Below are 15,750 nucleotides of genomic sequence, written 5' to 3' on the forward strand. Positions count from 1 at the left end.
TTCTTTACCTTTAACCTGCCATTAGCTTGGCCCGTTACTGCAGCGTCATCACCCACCGCTACCGCTAGCTTAGTTATCGGCGTACCTTTTAGTTGCTGTGATTTGTCATGAGATTGCCTGTCAGATTACGTTCCGCCTGCAAGCGCGCTGACATCTATGACCTTTTAGAAGTTGTTGGTCTGCAAAGATTGGGGTGTTGAGAGATCAGCAGCGGGTGCTTGTTGTTTCACGCAGGCTCTGACCTCGAGCTTGACCTACTGCTTCACTTTCATCATCTGCCAGGCCTGTTTTTCTGCTTTTTTACATCCAGGCTCAAAGAAATGCCTCACTTTTTTATCACCTCCACCAATCAGCAAGATGTATTGTTTTGATGGCTGTTTGTCAGTTTGGGAGGCAATATGTCCCATCCATCCATCCATCCATCCATCCATCCATCCATCCATCCATCCATCCATCCATCCATCCATCCATCCATCCATCCATCCATCCATCCATCCATCCATCCATCCATCCATCCAACAAATTCAGAAGAGCATGCACACATTTGAGCCAGGCCATAGCAGCTTGTGTTTGCTGTCACTTTTTTTTTTTTTCTCTCCATGCGTGGCACGAGTAGTTCATTTGGGACCGCCAGGGTCAGATGTGTGCCGCGCCCCAGTCGTAGAGTGTTTTGACAGGCGATGCAGGATGGCCTGGCAAAGAGGAAGGGAGACACTCACTCAGGCAGAAAAGTGGTGGCTCAGGTCGAGGTCGTTTTCATTTTTCATAACAGACACGACGAAGAAGACACCTCGGCAGGATGCTCGTCGTCCTCTTGTCCGACAGCACTCAGCGCTGCGAGTGCAGCCATTTTCCTGCAGCTGGTGGCAGCGTGTGATTATGTGCTCTACTAAACAACAACTCTGGGTTATGCGGCAGCCTGCTCGTTTGCTGGCCTGCATTGACGACATACTCTGACACTTGCCACTCACTCGCCTCTGTTGGACACGCCACCTGACAGACATGGTGTCACTATACGAGCACATGCGGACAAATACATTTATTCGGTTTCACGACAATACTATATTTCTAACTTTTATGTGCACCAGTGGATAAAAAAGTGAGTCTTTGTCACCAAAATGCACACAAGCGATCTACCGAGCGCTACCGCTACTGCTGGCTTCTTCTATCTTTTTGGTGGCTTAATAAAAGTGTTACACTAAAATATACCGTATGTGGAGTCTTAGAAGCATATACGATTCATGGTTTAATTAAATTGACAAAAAAATGAACCCGGGTTTTGTCTAAGATCATATTTTAACCGCCCAGGTATAGTGCCTCTCTTGCAAAGTATTGCAGGAGGAATGAAGTCAATTTGGCGAAGCCCGAGAGACAAGCCCACTTCAAATCCAAGAGTTTTGCACGGTAGCACTAACTGAAGGTGAAGTTGTTGTCTTTTCCTTAAACCCACACTACACTGTTTAGTGGAAATGTTTTTGGAGCTGTTTTGATACCGCAAGATTTTCCTTGTGCCCCCTCTTGCGAAGCAATGGTGTCTGCTCGCAATCACATTTGGCGAGAGTGGGAAGAAGTGAAGCATAAAAACGTACAGATTCAGGCAGCAAGAAAGACATCAGACCTCTCCTCTACTTCTGCGCGTCAGCTAATTCAAGATTCGCATTCATTATTGATGCGCGGGGAGGCATGAATTTATCAGCTTTTCATTCCTCCAGGGCCCAAACTTGCAGCTTCTCTTAACCTTGTTTAGTCGTTGAGTGCCACAGCTCTGTTTTTCCATTTGAGTCCAAACATCTTTTTGTTGTCTGAGCTTTATCGTCGTGATCGTATTTTATGGCAGCCGCCTCTCAAATCAACGAGAAATATAAGAATTCGCGCAGCAGTGCCTTTCATTGGTCTCTATGGTGATGGCAGCGTGGTGCCTTCCAGACAGTGATGGAGTTTCCTTTCATTCTCATCTGTTCAATTTCAACTGCCTATCACAACACGCTGCTATGACTACAGCCTCTTGCGAACATCTCGCCAGATCCATCATCACTCATCACCGTTTCCATGGCCGCATTTGTTTCAATCACTCGCTAGTGTGGTCAATTTGGTAACTCCAGTCCTCAAATGGGTTCTAATGGGATTCTTTACCTTGTTACAGTCATTTCGGGGATAAAATTACTTTGTTTGAACAACATTTGCATATACTTGTGTCACGTTCCATTAGGTTGATTAATATGGGCCTCTGGGGGATTTGACGTCGCTATGGTAACCGAGGTCCTTTCAACGTTTAGTGTTTGGAGTTCTGTGAAGTGACAGTTTGTGTAAATTTGCCCCCCTTAGTTATATATGATGATGTCGTGATGGAACAATCTGTATGACAGTGGAATTTAATTTAGGCAGAGTAATTCAATGGAAAATTGGTTGGATATGGTGCTAGCTTGCATGGAGCAACATACAAAGTTGAAAAAAATGACAATGCTCAGTGGCATATAATTTTTCCTTGAGGAAAAATAAAAGTATTCCATTTAGTTACTCAGTGTTTTTATTATGCAGCTTTCATTTCCCTTACTGACCTACTGACCACATGGCATATTTCTCGAACGTGATCTCATGGAGCTTCCCCATATGTTTGTCTCGATAGCTGGACAACTTGGACGAGCAGGCTGCGCAGATCAGAAGAGAACTGGATGGTCGTCTTCAGATGGCCGACCAGATTGCGCGGGTGAGTTTGACGCTATGGGGGAGCTTTGACTTTGTCACATTGCTACTATGTTGTTGAAAAGGTGTGAGCCTACCACCCACAGAAAGTAGCGCTCTAATAAAGTCGATATATATAAACACACTAGGTATGGTGGTATGATTTGAGGAGATCCAAAGAGCTGCATCATAAAAATAAAAATAAAAAATATTTTCTTACTCTCTACAGGGAGGGAGGTTCCCCAAGTTTGTGTCAAAAGACATGGAAGCCATGTACATCGAGGAGCTCAAGTCTTCAGTCAACCAATTGATGGCCAATCTGGAGAGCATGCCCGTGTCCAAGGGTGGAGAGTTCAAGCTCCAGAAGCTGAAGCGAGGCCACAACACCTCTATCATCGACATGGGCCAGGAGGATGAAAACACGCTGTCTAAATCCGATGTGGTCCTGTCCTTCACTTTAGAGGTAAAATCATTTGAGTGACTCAATTGGTGACTTCCAAAGTGTATACAGTATTGAAATATTTTTCATATCTTGTGATATTGATGACCTCCAAATAATGTAAAAAGAAAGCAGCCTTCAAACTGGGGTAGCCCTCAAGAAGGCCTTTTAATGATGCATCCTCTAAATCGGCCAGTCAATGTTATCTAAAGCCCATATGGAAAAACATCTTTGCATGTCTCTGCAATACAGTTGTCAGAATCAGGACCCACAAAGCTTCCCTATCTGCTCCAGACTAAGTTTAGAAACAGACAGCAGACTTCTCCAGACATCTGAACAGACGCTGCGTGAAGAACAGGCTGACACTTGTCATAAATACCCCTTTACCTGCTCTTTAACAGCAGGTATGAGTCATCTTGTTCTCAGCCCGTCTGAGATTGAGCTGCCGACTCGGAACGAGGAGCCATCGCATCTCGGTCCTCATGATGCAGAGCTATCTCCGCTTAGCAAGTGCGAGGAGCGACACTTTTTTTTTTCTCCTGCCGCTCAATGCCGAAGTAGGCGCATCATTGTGATAAACGCTGGAAGAAATAAATGTCGAGCAATTCTAACGGCCACATATGCATGTTTATGTGTGTATCCGTGTGTGTGGGTGGAAGGGTGACAGTTCCATAGAGGCCAATTATGGCTCTGCAAAGCTCCTAAATTCCATCTGAAATCATCAACGCATCCAGTTGAAAAACGATTTTATACCCAGATGCACTTTGTATTTTTGTAGAATTGATTTCTTGTTCAGAACAATGTGAGCTCGAATCATCTTCATGATTTGGCAAAAGTATACAGATTTATTTAAGAGACTTCCACCAGGATCAAATTCATGCCAATTTTGCAGTGTCAGCGATAACCGCCTCCCAATGTCATTAATAATCATTGTTTATTCACTGGAAAATTTTGAAAAATGTCAAAAAAGGTTGGATATTACTAATTGTTTAACAGAATAGCGCTGCTAAATTAGCAGCAAATCTCCTTGGTAGATGTGATATACTGGTTGGGAGAGAAATACGAATAAGAAAAATACACCTAGCAGATGTTATGACTCCAGAAGGAGCGGCAAGTGTCTTTATTTACTCTTTACTTGGCGTATCTTTGTCCCAAATGACCTGTCTCGCTCAGTTTCTGTCACTTGCTGAAATAATGCTCTCCTTTTTTTCAGGTGTGCTTTCACTTTTGTGCTTGCGCATAATACTCCTCATAAACAAACAAGCACAACAATCCAAACCTAAACCTCGGGGGTTATAAATTCAGAATTTTGGTCATCATCGTATTTCCTGTCGCTATGCCTCTTTGAAATCCCCGCAGCATGCAAATAAAAATAATTCATTGATGGCAGGCTGCAAAAAGACACTTGCAAAAAACAACAACATTCGTGTTCAATTGCCTTTTCTGGGTGGCAATTTAAATCCAATCGCTTCTCCTGGTCTCATTTGTCTAAACTAGAACATGTGCTTACAGGTGGTGATCATGGAAGTCCAGGGCCTGAAGTCTCTGGCTCCCAACAGGATTGTTTACTGCACCATGGAAGTGGAGGGAGGAGAGAAGCTCCAGACTGACCAAGCCGAAGCATCCAAGCCAACGTGAGCCAACGTGTCGGTCACACATGTCATGCAAAAAAGGAACTCTGACAATCAAAATGGTGCATTATTATAAAATTGGTGCAGATTATTTTCAATCAGGTTTTGTGTTGGATTTTTAATGATGTGTTTGCATCTTGTGGTGAGGGTATTCTAAGTTAATGTTCTGTGAGGTAATGGGCTTCTGGTAGGTGTTAAAATTCATTTTCTCAAGTCTGTCTTAAGTTGGTCACACCTACCGAGAAGCAGTTTTAGTGTAAGCGATGCATGACAGAATGAGCTTTGCCCCCACACACCAAACTCACTCTATTATCCCTTTTAAACCAAAATGGATTACCCGATTTGAGCAAGTCTCTGGCATCCTTCTGTTTTGCAGCCACTAAGTCACTTTGTGTGACAAGGTGAGTGTTGATTGTGATCTTCAAATCCTGCCAAATTCAGCTTTTGAGGTGTCTGGCATAAAAACAACAGAATATATTTAGCGCAAGCATCAGGAAGATGGAATATTAGGGTCCGTGTGTGTCTATAAACAATAAACTGTCTGATCTTTTTTCTTTTTTTTTTTTTTATTGTACAATTATGTTGCAAATTGATGGCTCCGGTGTCCAAAAATATTTTTAGGAACTGATTTAATTTCCTATTTGAGTTCTATTGCAAAAGCGAGAGGAACAAAAGTGAAACCTTCTCCCATACAGCAGTTCATAATGTTCCAAGGTGATGAAGTCTCTGGTGTTGTGGGGTGTCATGGAAACTGACCTTCGGAGTCTTCTGTCTTTCAGCTGGGGGACCCAAGGGGACTTCACCACCACACACCCTCTGCCTGCTGTCAAGGTGAAACTGTTCACCGAAAGCACCGGCGTGCTGGCGTTGGAGGACAAAGAGTTGGGCAGGGTAACGCCTTTGTTTCTCTTAAAACCAAACATGTATGCGCAAAGATGGAGATGTCTTTGTTGCTGTGTTTTGATCGACCGCTGAAACCTTAAAACTCAGTTTGCAGATTTCCGCATAGTACATATAATAGGGGTTCTCCAAATTTTTGGATCGACACGTAACACTCAGGTGATTTTATTTTCAAACCAAGTGTACCCATAAATGCCATGGGATTGAAAAATATGTCCATTTTTGGGAAAATACTACAACAGCAAAAATGTATACACCATTTTTTTAGTCATTCATTTTAAATTCATGTGTAAATTCAACATTGTGAGATTAAAGTCATAATTTATTATTTCAGTGTAATTATAACAATGCGCAAGATTTACGCACTGTTCTAATCATATGAAAATCAATTTGTATATTTCCAAGATGACGTCCTCATATGAATTAAATTCAGTTGAACAAGGGGAAAAATAGTCACAATTTCATAAAATATTAAAAATATGCCTCACAATATTGCACTTATTATTCTGGAAAAGGAAAAAAAACAAGTCTTCTTGGTGCCACAAGTAGGTTGTCAAGGTCGTCCTTGTAATGACACCAATGCTCTTGTGCTTCTTTCAAGCCACTCTATCTACCTTTCAAGGGTAAATTAGTGTGTAGCGGTCCTTCGGGAAAGCTAGCAATGTGGTGATATATTGGCGATTACTGGACGGTCCCAGAAGCAGAGATGACCTTCATCAAGGCCTTGTGATCTCCCACTGCAGCAGCACTAGCAGGAAGGAAGTCAGACTTCCTCAAAGCTCTTTAATGCACCAAAGAGAGATTAGACGGAGGCAGCGGGAAACGTTAGCCGTTTTTTTTGCCTCCCTTCCTTTCAGTCGTTCACTTACGAAACAAGCGTCAGACGGGACAAAGAAAACGTTCATGACTCGGTTTTTGATTTGCTTAAAATGCAGGTTGTCCTGCATCCGACTCCCAACAGTCCCAAACAGTCTGAGCTCCATAAAATGACCTTGACCAAGGCTTGCCCCGACCAAGACCTCAGGATCAAACTGGCCATTCGCATGGATAAACCTCAAAACATGAAACATTGCGGGTAAGTAAGACTGCGGGTTCTTCCATGCCGTCCTGGTATAGACTTCTTAGATCGTTGGCCTCGTTTCTCGGCAAGTACTGCGGAAAAAATACTGGGAAGTATACAATACCCTCTGGTGGACACCACAGTGAACTTTTTTCCCCCATCGCTTGGCTGATATGTTCCACAATGATCAAGGGCAAAAAGCCAGCTCTTTGTAAAAATATGGTATATGTCGTATTGAGGCCCTTCTTTTGTTTTTGTGTCTGAATGTTCTGGCAGGTATCTGTGGGCTTTTGGGAAGAATGTCTGGAAGCGCTGGAAGAAACGTTTCTTTGTTCTCGTGCAAGTGAGTTTTTTTTCCCCGATCATACTTGCTTGAATAAACAATATGCACTTCAAATTTTGAGAAGAGTATCATAGTGAGTGATGTTATTATTATTCTCTCACGTAGCAAAATGCTCTCCCAAAATATTTTAATTTCATTTATATTTCAAGAGACCAATTCATTTTACAATACAGTTCATGGTGTTTAAAAACACGAGAGAATTATTTGTCATTTTTGTTTGATAGGTCAGCCAGTACACATTCGCCATGTGCAGCTACAGAGAGAAGAAATCCGAACCACAAGAGCTTCTCCAGCTGGACGGCTACACGGTGGACTACAGTGACCCGCAGCCAGGTAAGTGGACATCAGCCCCCCTGAAATTGTATTCTTCAATTCAGAGGCTGAAAGCTTGATTAGTCACTCTTGTGTCAGGCTTGGATGGCGGAAGGACTTTCTTCAACGCAGTGAAGGAGGGCGACACTGTGATCTTCGCCAGCGATGACGAGCAGGACCGCATCCTGTGGGTGCAGGCCATGTATCGTGCCACCGGCCAGTCCCACAAGCCCGTCCCGCCCACTCAGGTCCAGAAACTTAACTCCAAAGGGGGCGCCTCGGCCCAAATGGACGCTCCCATCTCTCAGTTCTGTAAGTAGGCCGGAGCGCGCCGCGCTGATGTAGACCGTAGCTAGTTTCCATTCACGACGCAATGACGGCTCATGAATGTCTCACGCTCATGCGCGCCACACTTGCGCTCACAAACGTGCTGGTAGAACTAACACACAAGCACGCACACACACACGTACACAAACACACGCCTTGACCTGACACGGATTGGACCGGCGATTATTCACTCCCAAAGGTGCCAACCCAACAGGCTCTCCCATCAGCTCACAAGCAACGACCAATTTAGGAAAGATATGTGATTCGAGCTGACGTCAGCGTGTCCCCGCTCAGGTTCCAAACCGTAGGCCAGTTTTATTCACTACCCAGATGTGTTTTATAGAGTACACCCGCCCCAAGGTAAGATTGCAGTCGTGTGGCATCCGTCGCCAATTCTGTTTTGCTGTCTCTTGTTTCCCCCCCAAGCGAATCTACATTGAACTGCAAATTGTTTTTATAAAAACAATTCTTATTACTCTCAATTGGTGAAATAATTAGTCATAGATCCTGCTATTCAGCATAAAATAAGAATGTTCAGTGTGCATCTTTTATAGCATATTAAAAATGAAACTTCTTGGCATTCTTTAAACCCAGCTCCCAGACAACAAAAGACATCCACAATAATAAAGCCCCTCTTCTCTTTTAACCACATAATTGCCTTCAAATTGCATTCAATTGGCTCAGCTCCTCCGAACCCTATCACATAAATTCTATGTTGTTTCTCCATTGGTTTCTTTGTCCAGTATGTGATCGTTCTTGTGGTTAGTTGACTCCTCTGACACCAGCCGTCGCCATTCAAAGCCTCGCCACAGTGACACAACCTCACCAATCCCTCGACCCCCCCCCAACCCTGAAACATTGTGGCACACTGCGCAAACATGTTTCACCCCCCTGGTGGTCTTGAATGGCACTGGGATCATAATGTACATTGCCCTCCTGACTCCGCTGCAGTGCAAAACAACAGTCCTGGCTCGGGTCTGATTGGACTTTTGAAATACCAAAAAAAAAAAAAAAAAAACCCTAGTAACCCATTAGCCTTGAGATATGCTTTCTGAGTCAAGTAAGGAACTAACTGTACTTTGCTTTTCCTTTTAATTGTGCTTGCTATTTTATGTGTGTACGGGGACCTTGAGTGCCTTGAAAGGTGCCTTATAAATAAAATGTATTATTATTATTATTACTGGACATCACCTATTAATAAAATGACAACATATATTTTTCAATAAAATATAACAGATATGCGCAATAGGAAATGTGGCCCTATGAGGCGACTTTGAAATTGTTAAATAAATTGTTGCATTTATATCAGCAAGACCAGCAGATTACACTGGCAATAGACATGGCAATGCAAAAAAAAAATAAAATAATCATATACATTTAGAAATACAAGAGAAGATTTTTGCTGTTATTAGGCCAGCAGAGAATACCCGAACATAGTAGCACCACATTGACCTTTCCACAGCTTTCCTCTAGACAGGTATGTTTTGCCACTTTAAAAGAAAATGGTGCGGTACCTAATCAGTAGCTCTCCACTCTCAAGTACCGGCCTAAAACGGACAACAAAACACTACAGTGGAGTGACGGGGATGCTAAACGCTCTCTTCCTTCTCTCCTCCTCTATCGCCTCAGCGTCCTTTGTCACACGTCGTCCTCACATGTACTCACAAGCCACGAGGTCTCGTGTCGGTATCGGTTTTGTTGTTGTTATTGTTGTTGTTGTTTTTTTCTCAGTTGTGTTTTCTTCTTCATGCTTTGCCTGTCTACCCTTCTTCAGTAATGCCGCTAGCTGCTCGGTCAGTCAGGGTCTCTCGTGATTGCTCTCCTCCAGCCTTGTTGCTAGTCTTTATGTTATTCTGGTTTGTCCCTTCTTACCCTGCTGTCTTCTAGCTGGACTCAAGGGTAAGTGCTTCCCTGTAGCCGGCACAGCTCAGATAATCCCCGCCGATTATCTGACAAATGCAACGCTCTTTCTTTCTGCCCCTCTCTCTCTCTCTCTCTCTCTCTCTCTTTCTTTCTCTTCTTCCTGCTCTTTCTCCTCCCTCTGCTTCTTCTTCATGTCTCGCTTCATGTCTTTAGATCTTAGTTGAGAACTTTTTTACTTTTTTTTCCTCCCCCCCCTTTTTTGACAACCTCCACTTGAGGATTAAATTATAGAAGCATCCATTAGTGCCAGTATAGGATGCATGTCTTTATTCTAAGAACGTTTTATTTATTTTATTCTTTTTGCTTAGTACTTGGTTACAGTGGATATGATAGTTGTTCCTGCATAATTGCCTTCTCTCCTTGCTCACATTGGTAACCCGATCCCTCAAGAGTAAAGCAATTTGATGACTAGAAGGAAGACGGATTGGCTGGAAATATGAAATATTCGCATGAATTATTAATAAGAGCTGGAAACAAATCTTTAATATCATCTTGAAGGAACATGGAAAATTCATTTGATGCAAGGTATGTGTGACAACGTGCTTTACTATCGAGGGCTCAATTTGCTCAGAGACCATGTTTTGCTTCTTCCTGCCTTAACGAGAGTTGGCAACTATGTATGCGGAGTATTCTGAATGCCAAAGACAAGGAGTAGCTAATGCCGCCCCTTCTTCCGATGAAATACTCTGGAACTCCCCCCTTCTCCTGCAGTAGACGGGCCTGTACACGTCAAGACAAGCCCAGTGGTAACGCCTCCAGAAAGCCAAGATCCCATTTAGCATTTGGTTTGCCTGAATCGGAGGACACTTTTGTCCTGTGTCCGTTTAGTTTCTGCCAATTCAGGAGTTTCCATTCATCACTCCCTTCCCCTCATCTCCCAGAGAATGAATGATAGAGTTCTGCCTATGTTGGCTTCATGCTATTTACCCATACTTGCACTAAACTGCTACCCTGTTAGAATTCTTTGGTAGTGACATGCCTGATAGTCTGCTCGGTAGATGACTGAACACACTGCAACACATTCCAGTATTGTCAACTTGCAAATGCGTAGAGAGAGAAAGAGAATTCAAAGGGAATGCAATTCAAAAAGATCAAATCTGAACACCTGGGAATGCATGGCGTGTAAAATTCACACCGTTTGTTCTCCAAGCATGTGCTCATTTTCTTGCAAACGTACTGGCTTATATTCTTGCTGTTATTCTTTGTAAAATGGAATTGTGCAATTGTGAGCAAGCTCAGTGCACTTACTCACTATTCGAAATAAAGGACATATAGGCCAGACACCTTCTGCTCACACTTGTTCTCACTCGCCCAACACCCTGCAATATTGCCTCTTGATAACTGGGCCATGAGTAACCCTTTCCTTTTTCCTCTATTTTGTCTTATTGTCCACTTTCCTGGTTGTCTTTTCAACCCTTATATCTATCAGTGTCCTCCATCCTCACTTTGTGTTGTCCCACTCCATATGTTCACATTAGCTCACTTGTCCTAACACTCTGACGTCCTCGTGCATATTTTGACTTGTCGCCTCGCAGGTTTTTCCTCCTTAGATTAGGGGCTAACTGTAATTGTCCTTAGTCCCCCCCCCCCCCCCCCCCCCCGTTGAAGAGTGTCTCAGAATGCCAAATGATCCCCCCCCCCCCCCCTCGCCGACCCCATCAGCCTTTCCCACTTGGAGGTTGACAGATGTCCCCTTTGCTCTCTCCTGGCCCGGCCCCCGAATCAGGCCAGCCCATTCCACCCCACAACCCTCCTGAGCCATCATCACCTTGTCTGTGTGTCACGGACCTGACACCTGTCACTCACACATAGGATATGACCACGATATGCGCTCACAGCCACTTCATTAAGTACATCTGCACAATCAAATGAGATCAAATGCAAGAGCTGTATCCATACATATCAATTATTTATCTGAATTAGCACCTGTATATTTTTTTTTTCATTGAAGACATCCAAAAGTGCGCATTGTTGTTTATCCTATGTAGGCCGACCCTGCCATTAGCTAACCATGAGTATAAAATGCATTTCGACTCTCACCCAAAGTCAGTTCCAGTCCACTCGCGTTTTTAATGACTCGATGGAGATAATGTAGCCTGAGAAATGAAGGATGGCAAAAAAAAAGTGCTAACAAATGAGAAATGACAATACTCACGAAAAGTTAATGGGTTCTCTCTTGGCCCAAAGTTTTGCGGAAATTGTTTTCTTTGTTTTTTCTGTCAATTTTTAATTGGCAAGCTGCTTGGACATGTTCTCAACATTCAGAATAAATGGAATGACTTTTTCTAATTTTTACATTCTTCAGCAGACTGCTCCTTTAAATACTTAGTGACTCAAATGGAGAAAAAGAAAAAATATAATTCTCGATCCACATTTAGATTCCAAAAGTAATACTATAATTGTACGTACAATTGCCCTATTGTAGAATTATTATTATTATTATTATTATTATTGATACAGTCTTTATTTGAACTCATTAGATTGTGCAAGTACACAAATGCTGTGCTGGGACTTTTCACCGAGTAGGATTTCAATTACAGATTGAATGATCAGTCATCAGCCATGCTCATTTCAATCTCACTCAAACAGTCTCCTCATTGGCTTTGACACTGAGAAGATTGATAGCTAACTAGTTCAACTCAAACTATGCTGCTTTTTCCTCTGTGGCATCCAGAGACACTTCTTTGATATAGCTGAGTTTATAGGTGGCAAACAACTAATAGGAATGGCAGAATCTATTGACAACATTGATGGGAAGTTTTTTTTCTTTTATTTTTAAGGACATCATGCAAACCATCAGAGACTGTGACACTGCATGCACATTCAACGGAAGCGCTTGTCGCTCCTAACTTAGCTTGAGCTCTCCCACCGATAAAGTCAGATCTCTTTACGCTGTCTGACACAATGCAAGTTGACAATGTTAATGTTTATAATTTGCCCTTAGAAGAACCCCCCTCCCCTTCACCAGCAACAACAAATTTAGATCTTCCCTAATGTTTCTGTGTTATGTCCAAGACTTAGTGTGCGCCTCACTGACATCCTCTCCTCTGAACCGTGTGCTTCTTCCTGTGCTGTTGGCTGGATAGATGCTGACAGAGCTCAGAAACATGGCATGGATGAGTTTATCTCGGCTAACCCCTGTAGCTTTGACCACGCCTCGCTTTTTGAGATGGTGCAGCGGCTCACCTTGGACCACAGGCTCAACGACACCTTCTGCTGCTTGGTGAGCTCCTCGACTGAACTAACTGTATTTTTTTTTGTGGGTTGCTGACTGCCCTTTGTGCCGTGCAGGGATGGTTCAGCCCGGGCCAAGTGTTTGTCTTGGACGAATACTGTGCCAGGAACGGTGTCCGAGGTTGCCACAGGCATCTGTGTTACTTGCGTGACCTGCTGGAACGGGCGGAGAGTGGTGCCATTATCGACCCCACGCTTCTGCACTACAGCTTTGCGTTTTGTGCCTCCCACGTACACGGGAACAGGTGTGCACAAATCTCTGTTTTTCAATTTTCTTCAATTCTTGAGAGGTACACAGTTCATTAAAAAAAAAGAAATGCTGTACCACACGGGGAAAGCAATCATCACATCAGTTATTTTATGTCTTTACACATTTATTATTTTTTTGTGTGTGTTGTTTGATTTTTGCTTCTATGTTGATTTTAAGCATTGGTTCTATTGACAGGACTATAATGTGTTTTTTTGTGGGTTATTTTGACGCATTTATGGTGTGAAAAACTTCATTTATGGAGTCTATTGGCTAAGCTTCTTAAGTAAGAAGATTTTCATCCTGTGTTATGGACAGTATACACTTACCGTATGCGACTATATGCATAGTGACTACGTTATTTAAAGCAATTCAGCTTAATTCCCTTATTCCCATCCCACCAACTTATCTAAGCACTGAGCCATATAATTATTGAAGCAACTATTACTATGAAGCAGTGCAAGATTACAGTAATCTTTAGTGTAGAATAAAAATAATCATATGAAAATGTTGCATTTAATCAAGAGGTCACAAGAGTACTATAAGTGCTCTAGGTTGAAATTTACATTTCTAACCTAATTCACCACATTTCTTTCTTCAGTAAATCAAGCCTGTCTTTTTCCCTATTGACCAAATAATAGCCCGCAAAAAACACATTACAGCTCCATAAATACAGTCGCTGTATTTGCTTTAATTTTTTGTTGTTAACCATTTGCATATCTCTACGTGTTTCCTTGTTTTTTCTTTGTGTTCTTTTCTTTCTGTCCTCTGTTGCCTTAGTTTCTTACTGTCCATATTATTCATCCTCCCATGCGTCCATTAAAGTCAGAGAGGGCCGCAGTTACTGGGGGCCGCTGGGCTACGAGGCCCTATTGAGCCCAAAGAGCTCCCAAAGGCCAAATCCTGTCTCGAAACGAGCACGCATCATATTCAAGTTTAGAAAGAGAAAGGATTCCAAAGTCTCTCAAGAGTCCAACAGGTGAGACATTATCATCAGAGGTGCGTGGATTTGACAAAAGTCGTACCCAAGCAAGAGTACTGATAGCAACATAAGAATCAAAAGTAAAAAGTAATCCTCCGAATAGGTATTTATCGAAATACTCAAGTACTGACTCATTAGTGAGTAACAAGTTCAAATGGACAAAAATATGAAGTAGGAAAGTGCCTCTTCAAATATTGCCCAACAATATTACCAACCACAACAATGAGAAAAAGGCTGAGGCAAGCAGAAAGAAAAGTAGTGAGCAGAATGTAGGTCAACGTAATCGGGTTGAAAGCCGTGTTGCATATTGATAAAAGTACTCCAAAGTAAAACGGATGTTGCGTTAAATTTTTACTCTGACAAATGCAATCTATCCAAGAAGTTACTTACTCGTAGTTCAGCTGGAAAAGACCTGCGGGCTTTTCACATATACAGCATTGGGTGTGTGAATGTGTGTGTGTATTGCTCTTCAAATGTGTTTGCGTGATTCTCACAGGCCAGACGGGTTGAGTACCGTCAAAGTGGACGAGAAGGAGCGATTTGAAGACATCAAGGAGCGGTTGCGTGTGATATTGGAAAACCAGATTGTAAATTTCAGGTGCCATACACACTAATACACGCACTTTGAAGATGACTTTCAAATCAATATGAACATCTCTCCTCATCCCCTCCGTGTAGATATTGTTTCCCCTTTGGCCGTCCAGAAGGTGCACTGAAGGCCACCTTATCTTTGCTGGAAAGGGTTTGTTCCAATTTGAAATACACGTTCATAAATAGAATACTTACTAATCCATAATTATGCTTTATTAATCCCAATAATTCTCACTAGGAGTATCGTTATCAATAGTGGTCACACGCTCCCTCTAGTGGTAGGCAAAAAAAAAGGCCTAAGTAAAATTTAGTTGTATTTAACGTTTTCAGTCTCATACTGTTCCATTTAATTTTTAACATTTTTCATCTCTAAGCATTGTGAAAGTTCAATCCGTGCATAAGGTTAAAGTGGCTCTTAAAAGTACTTTATGGGCTTGAATTCTTCTTCTCAAGGGCCTCATTTGATATTAAAAATGGTCAAATGGGTCCGGTCATTTGTAGATGAGGTTTTATGTAGAAGTAAATGTACTTTAATTTTTTTTTTTTTTTTTTTACTGTGGTAATGAAATAATTTGTAATTTGCTAACCCTAACCCATTTATTCATAATGTTATGACAATGAATGAACCGATTAGTTAATAAACTAAATAGCGAAATGTTAAATGTAAGAAAACAAAACACATTTTAAAATGAAGCAATCAATTTGAGTAATATTACAAGACCCTTGTGGTGAGCCAAATTAATGATCGGAGCAGGCCGTATATGGACCCCTGTGCCATACTTTGCCCACACTTATAATAGCTGACATAAGTGTACCTAATAAAATGCACTGTCTGTGATATTAGACCAAGTGAACGGACATCAGCAGTTCACACGATTCTCTTTAACTATGACCCGGCCTCAGGTCCTGATGAAGGACATTGTGACACCCGTCCCTCCAGAGGAAGTTAAAGGGGTCATCCGCAGATGTTTGGAGCAGGCCGCCAACCTCAACTACCAACGCATTAAAGAATATGCTAAAATTGAAGGTAATCAAAATATCTTCTCTTTGGGGGATTATGACTGTAAATGTATCCAAAG

The 15,750-nt window shown here is 42.2% G+C and overlaps 1 protein-coding gene and 1 long non-coding RNA gene across 19 annotated transcripts in view; one reads left to right on the plus strand and one right to left on the minus strand.

Annotated features, from left to right (window-relative positions):
• Positions 1-15,750, plus strand: part of cadpsb (Ca2+-dependent activator protein for secretion b) — a 50,376-nt gene that overhangs the window by 16,911 nt on the left and 17,715 nt on the right. For 10 of the 18 annotated variants that reach the window (XM_037251985.1, XM_037251986.1, XM_037251988.1 and 7 more), the window contains exons 4-17: positions 2,627-2,707; positions 2,912-3,145; positions 4,634-4,755; positions 5,532-5,643; positions 6,588-6,727; positions 6,989-7,055; positions 7,280-7,388; positions 7,467-7,679; positions 9,582-9,593; positions 12,704-12,840; positions 12,909-13,096; positions 14,577-14,678; positions 14,759-14,822; positions 15,575-15,698. In XM_037251985.1, coding sequence (XP_037107880.1) covers positions 2,627-2,707; positions 2,912-3,145; positions 4,634-4,755; positions 5,532-5,643; positions 6,588-6,727; positions 6,989-7,055; positions 7,280-7,388; positions 7,467-7,679; positions 9,582-9,593; positions 12,704-12,840; positions 12,909-13,096; positions 14,577-14,678; positions 14,759-14,822; positions 15,575-15,698 — 1,705 coding nt within the window. The remainder of the gene's footprint in view (positions 1-2,626; positions 2,708-2,911; positions 3,146-4,633; positions 4,756-5,531; positions 5,644-6,587; positions 6,728-6,988; positions 7,056-7,279; positions 7,389-7,466; positions 7,680-9,581; positions 9,594-12,703; positions 12,841-12,908; positions 13,097-14,576; positions 14,679-14,758; positions 14,823-15,574; positions 15,699-15,750) is intronic. The other 8 variants (XM_037251987.1, XM_037251995.1, XM_037251992.1 and 5 more) reach the window with 1 other exon arrangement.
• On the minus strand, positions 463-5,584 carry LOC119123134. Its single transcript, XR_005098005.1, has 3 exons — positions 5,446-5,584; positions 5,090-5,205; positions 463-692 (listed from the first exon to the last, which is right to left on the minus strand). It is a non-coding gene; the product is annotated as an uncharacterized LOC119123134 (long non-coding RNA).

The sequence above is a fragment of the Syngnathus acus genome, chromosome 5, assembly GCF_901709675.1.
Source record: "Syngnathus acus chromosome 5, fSynAcu1.2, whole genome shotgun sequence".
Taxonomy (NCBI): Eukaryota; Metazoa; Chordata; class Actinopteri; order Syngnathiformes; family Syngnathidae; genus Syngnathus; species Syngnathus acus.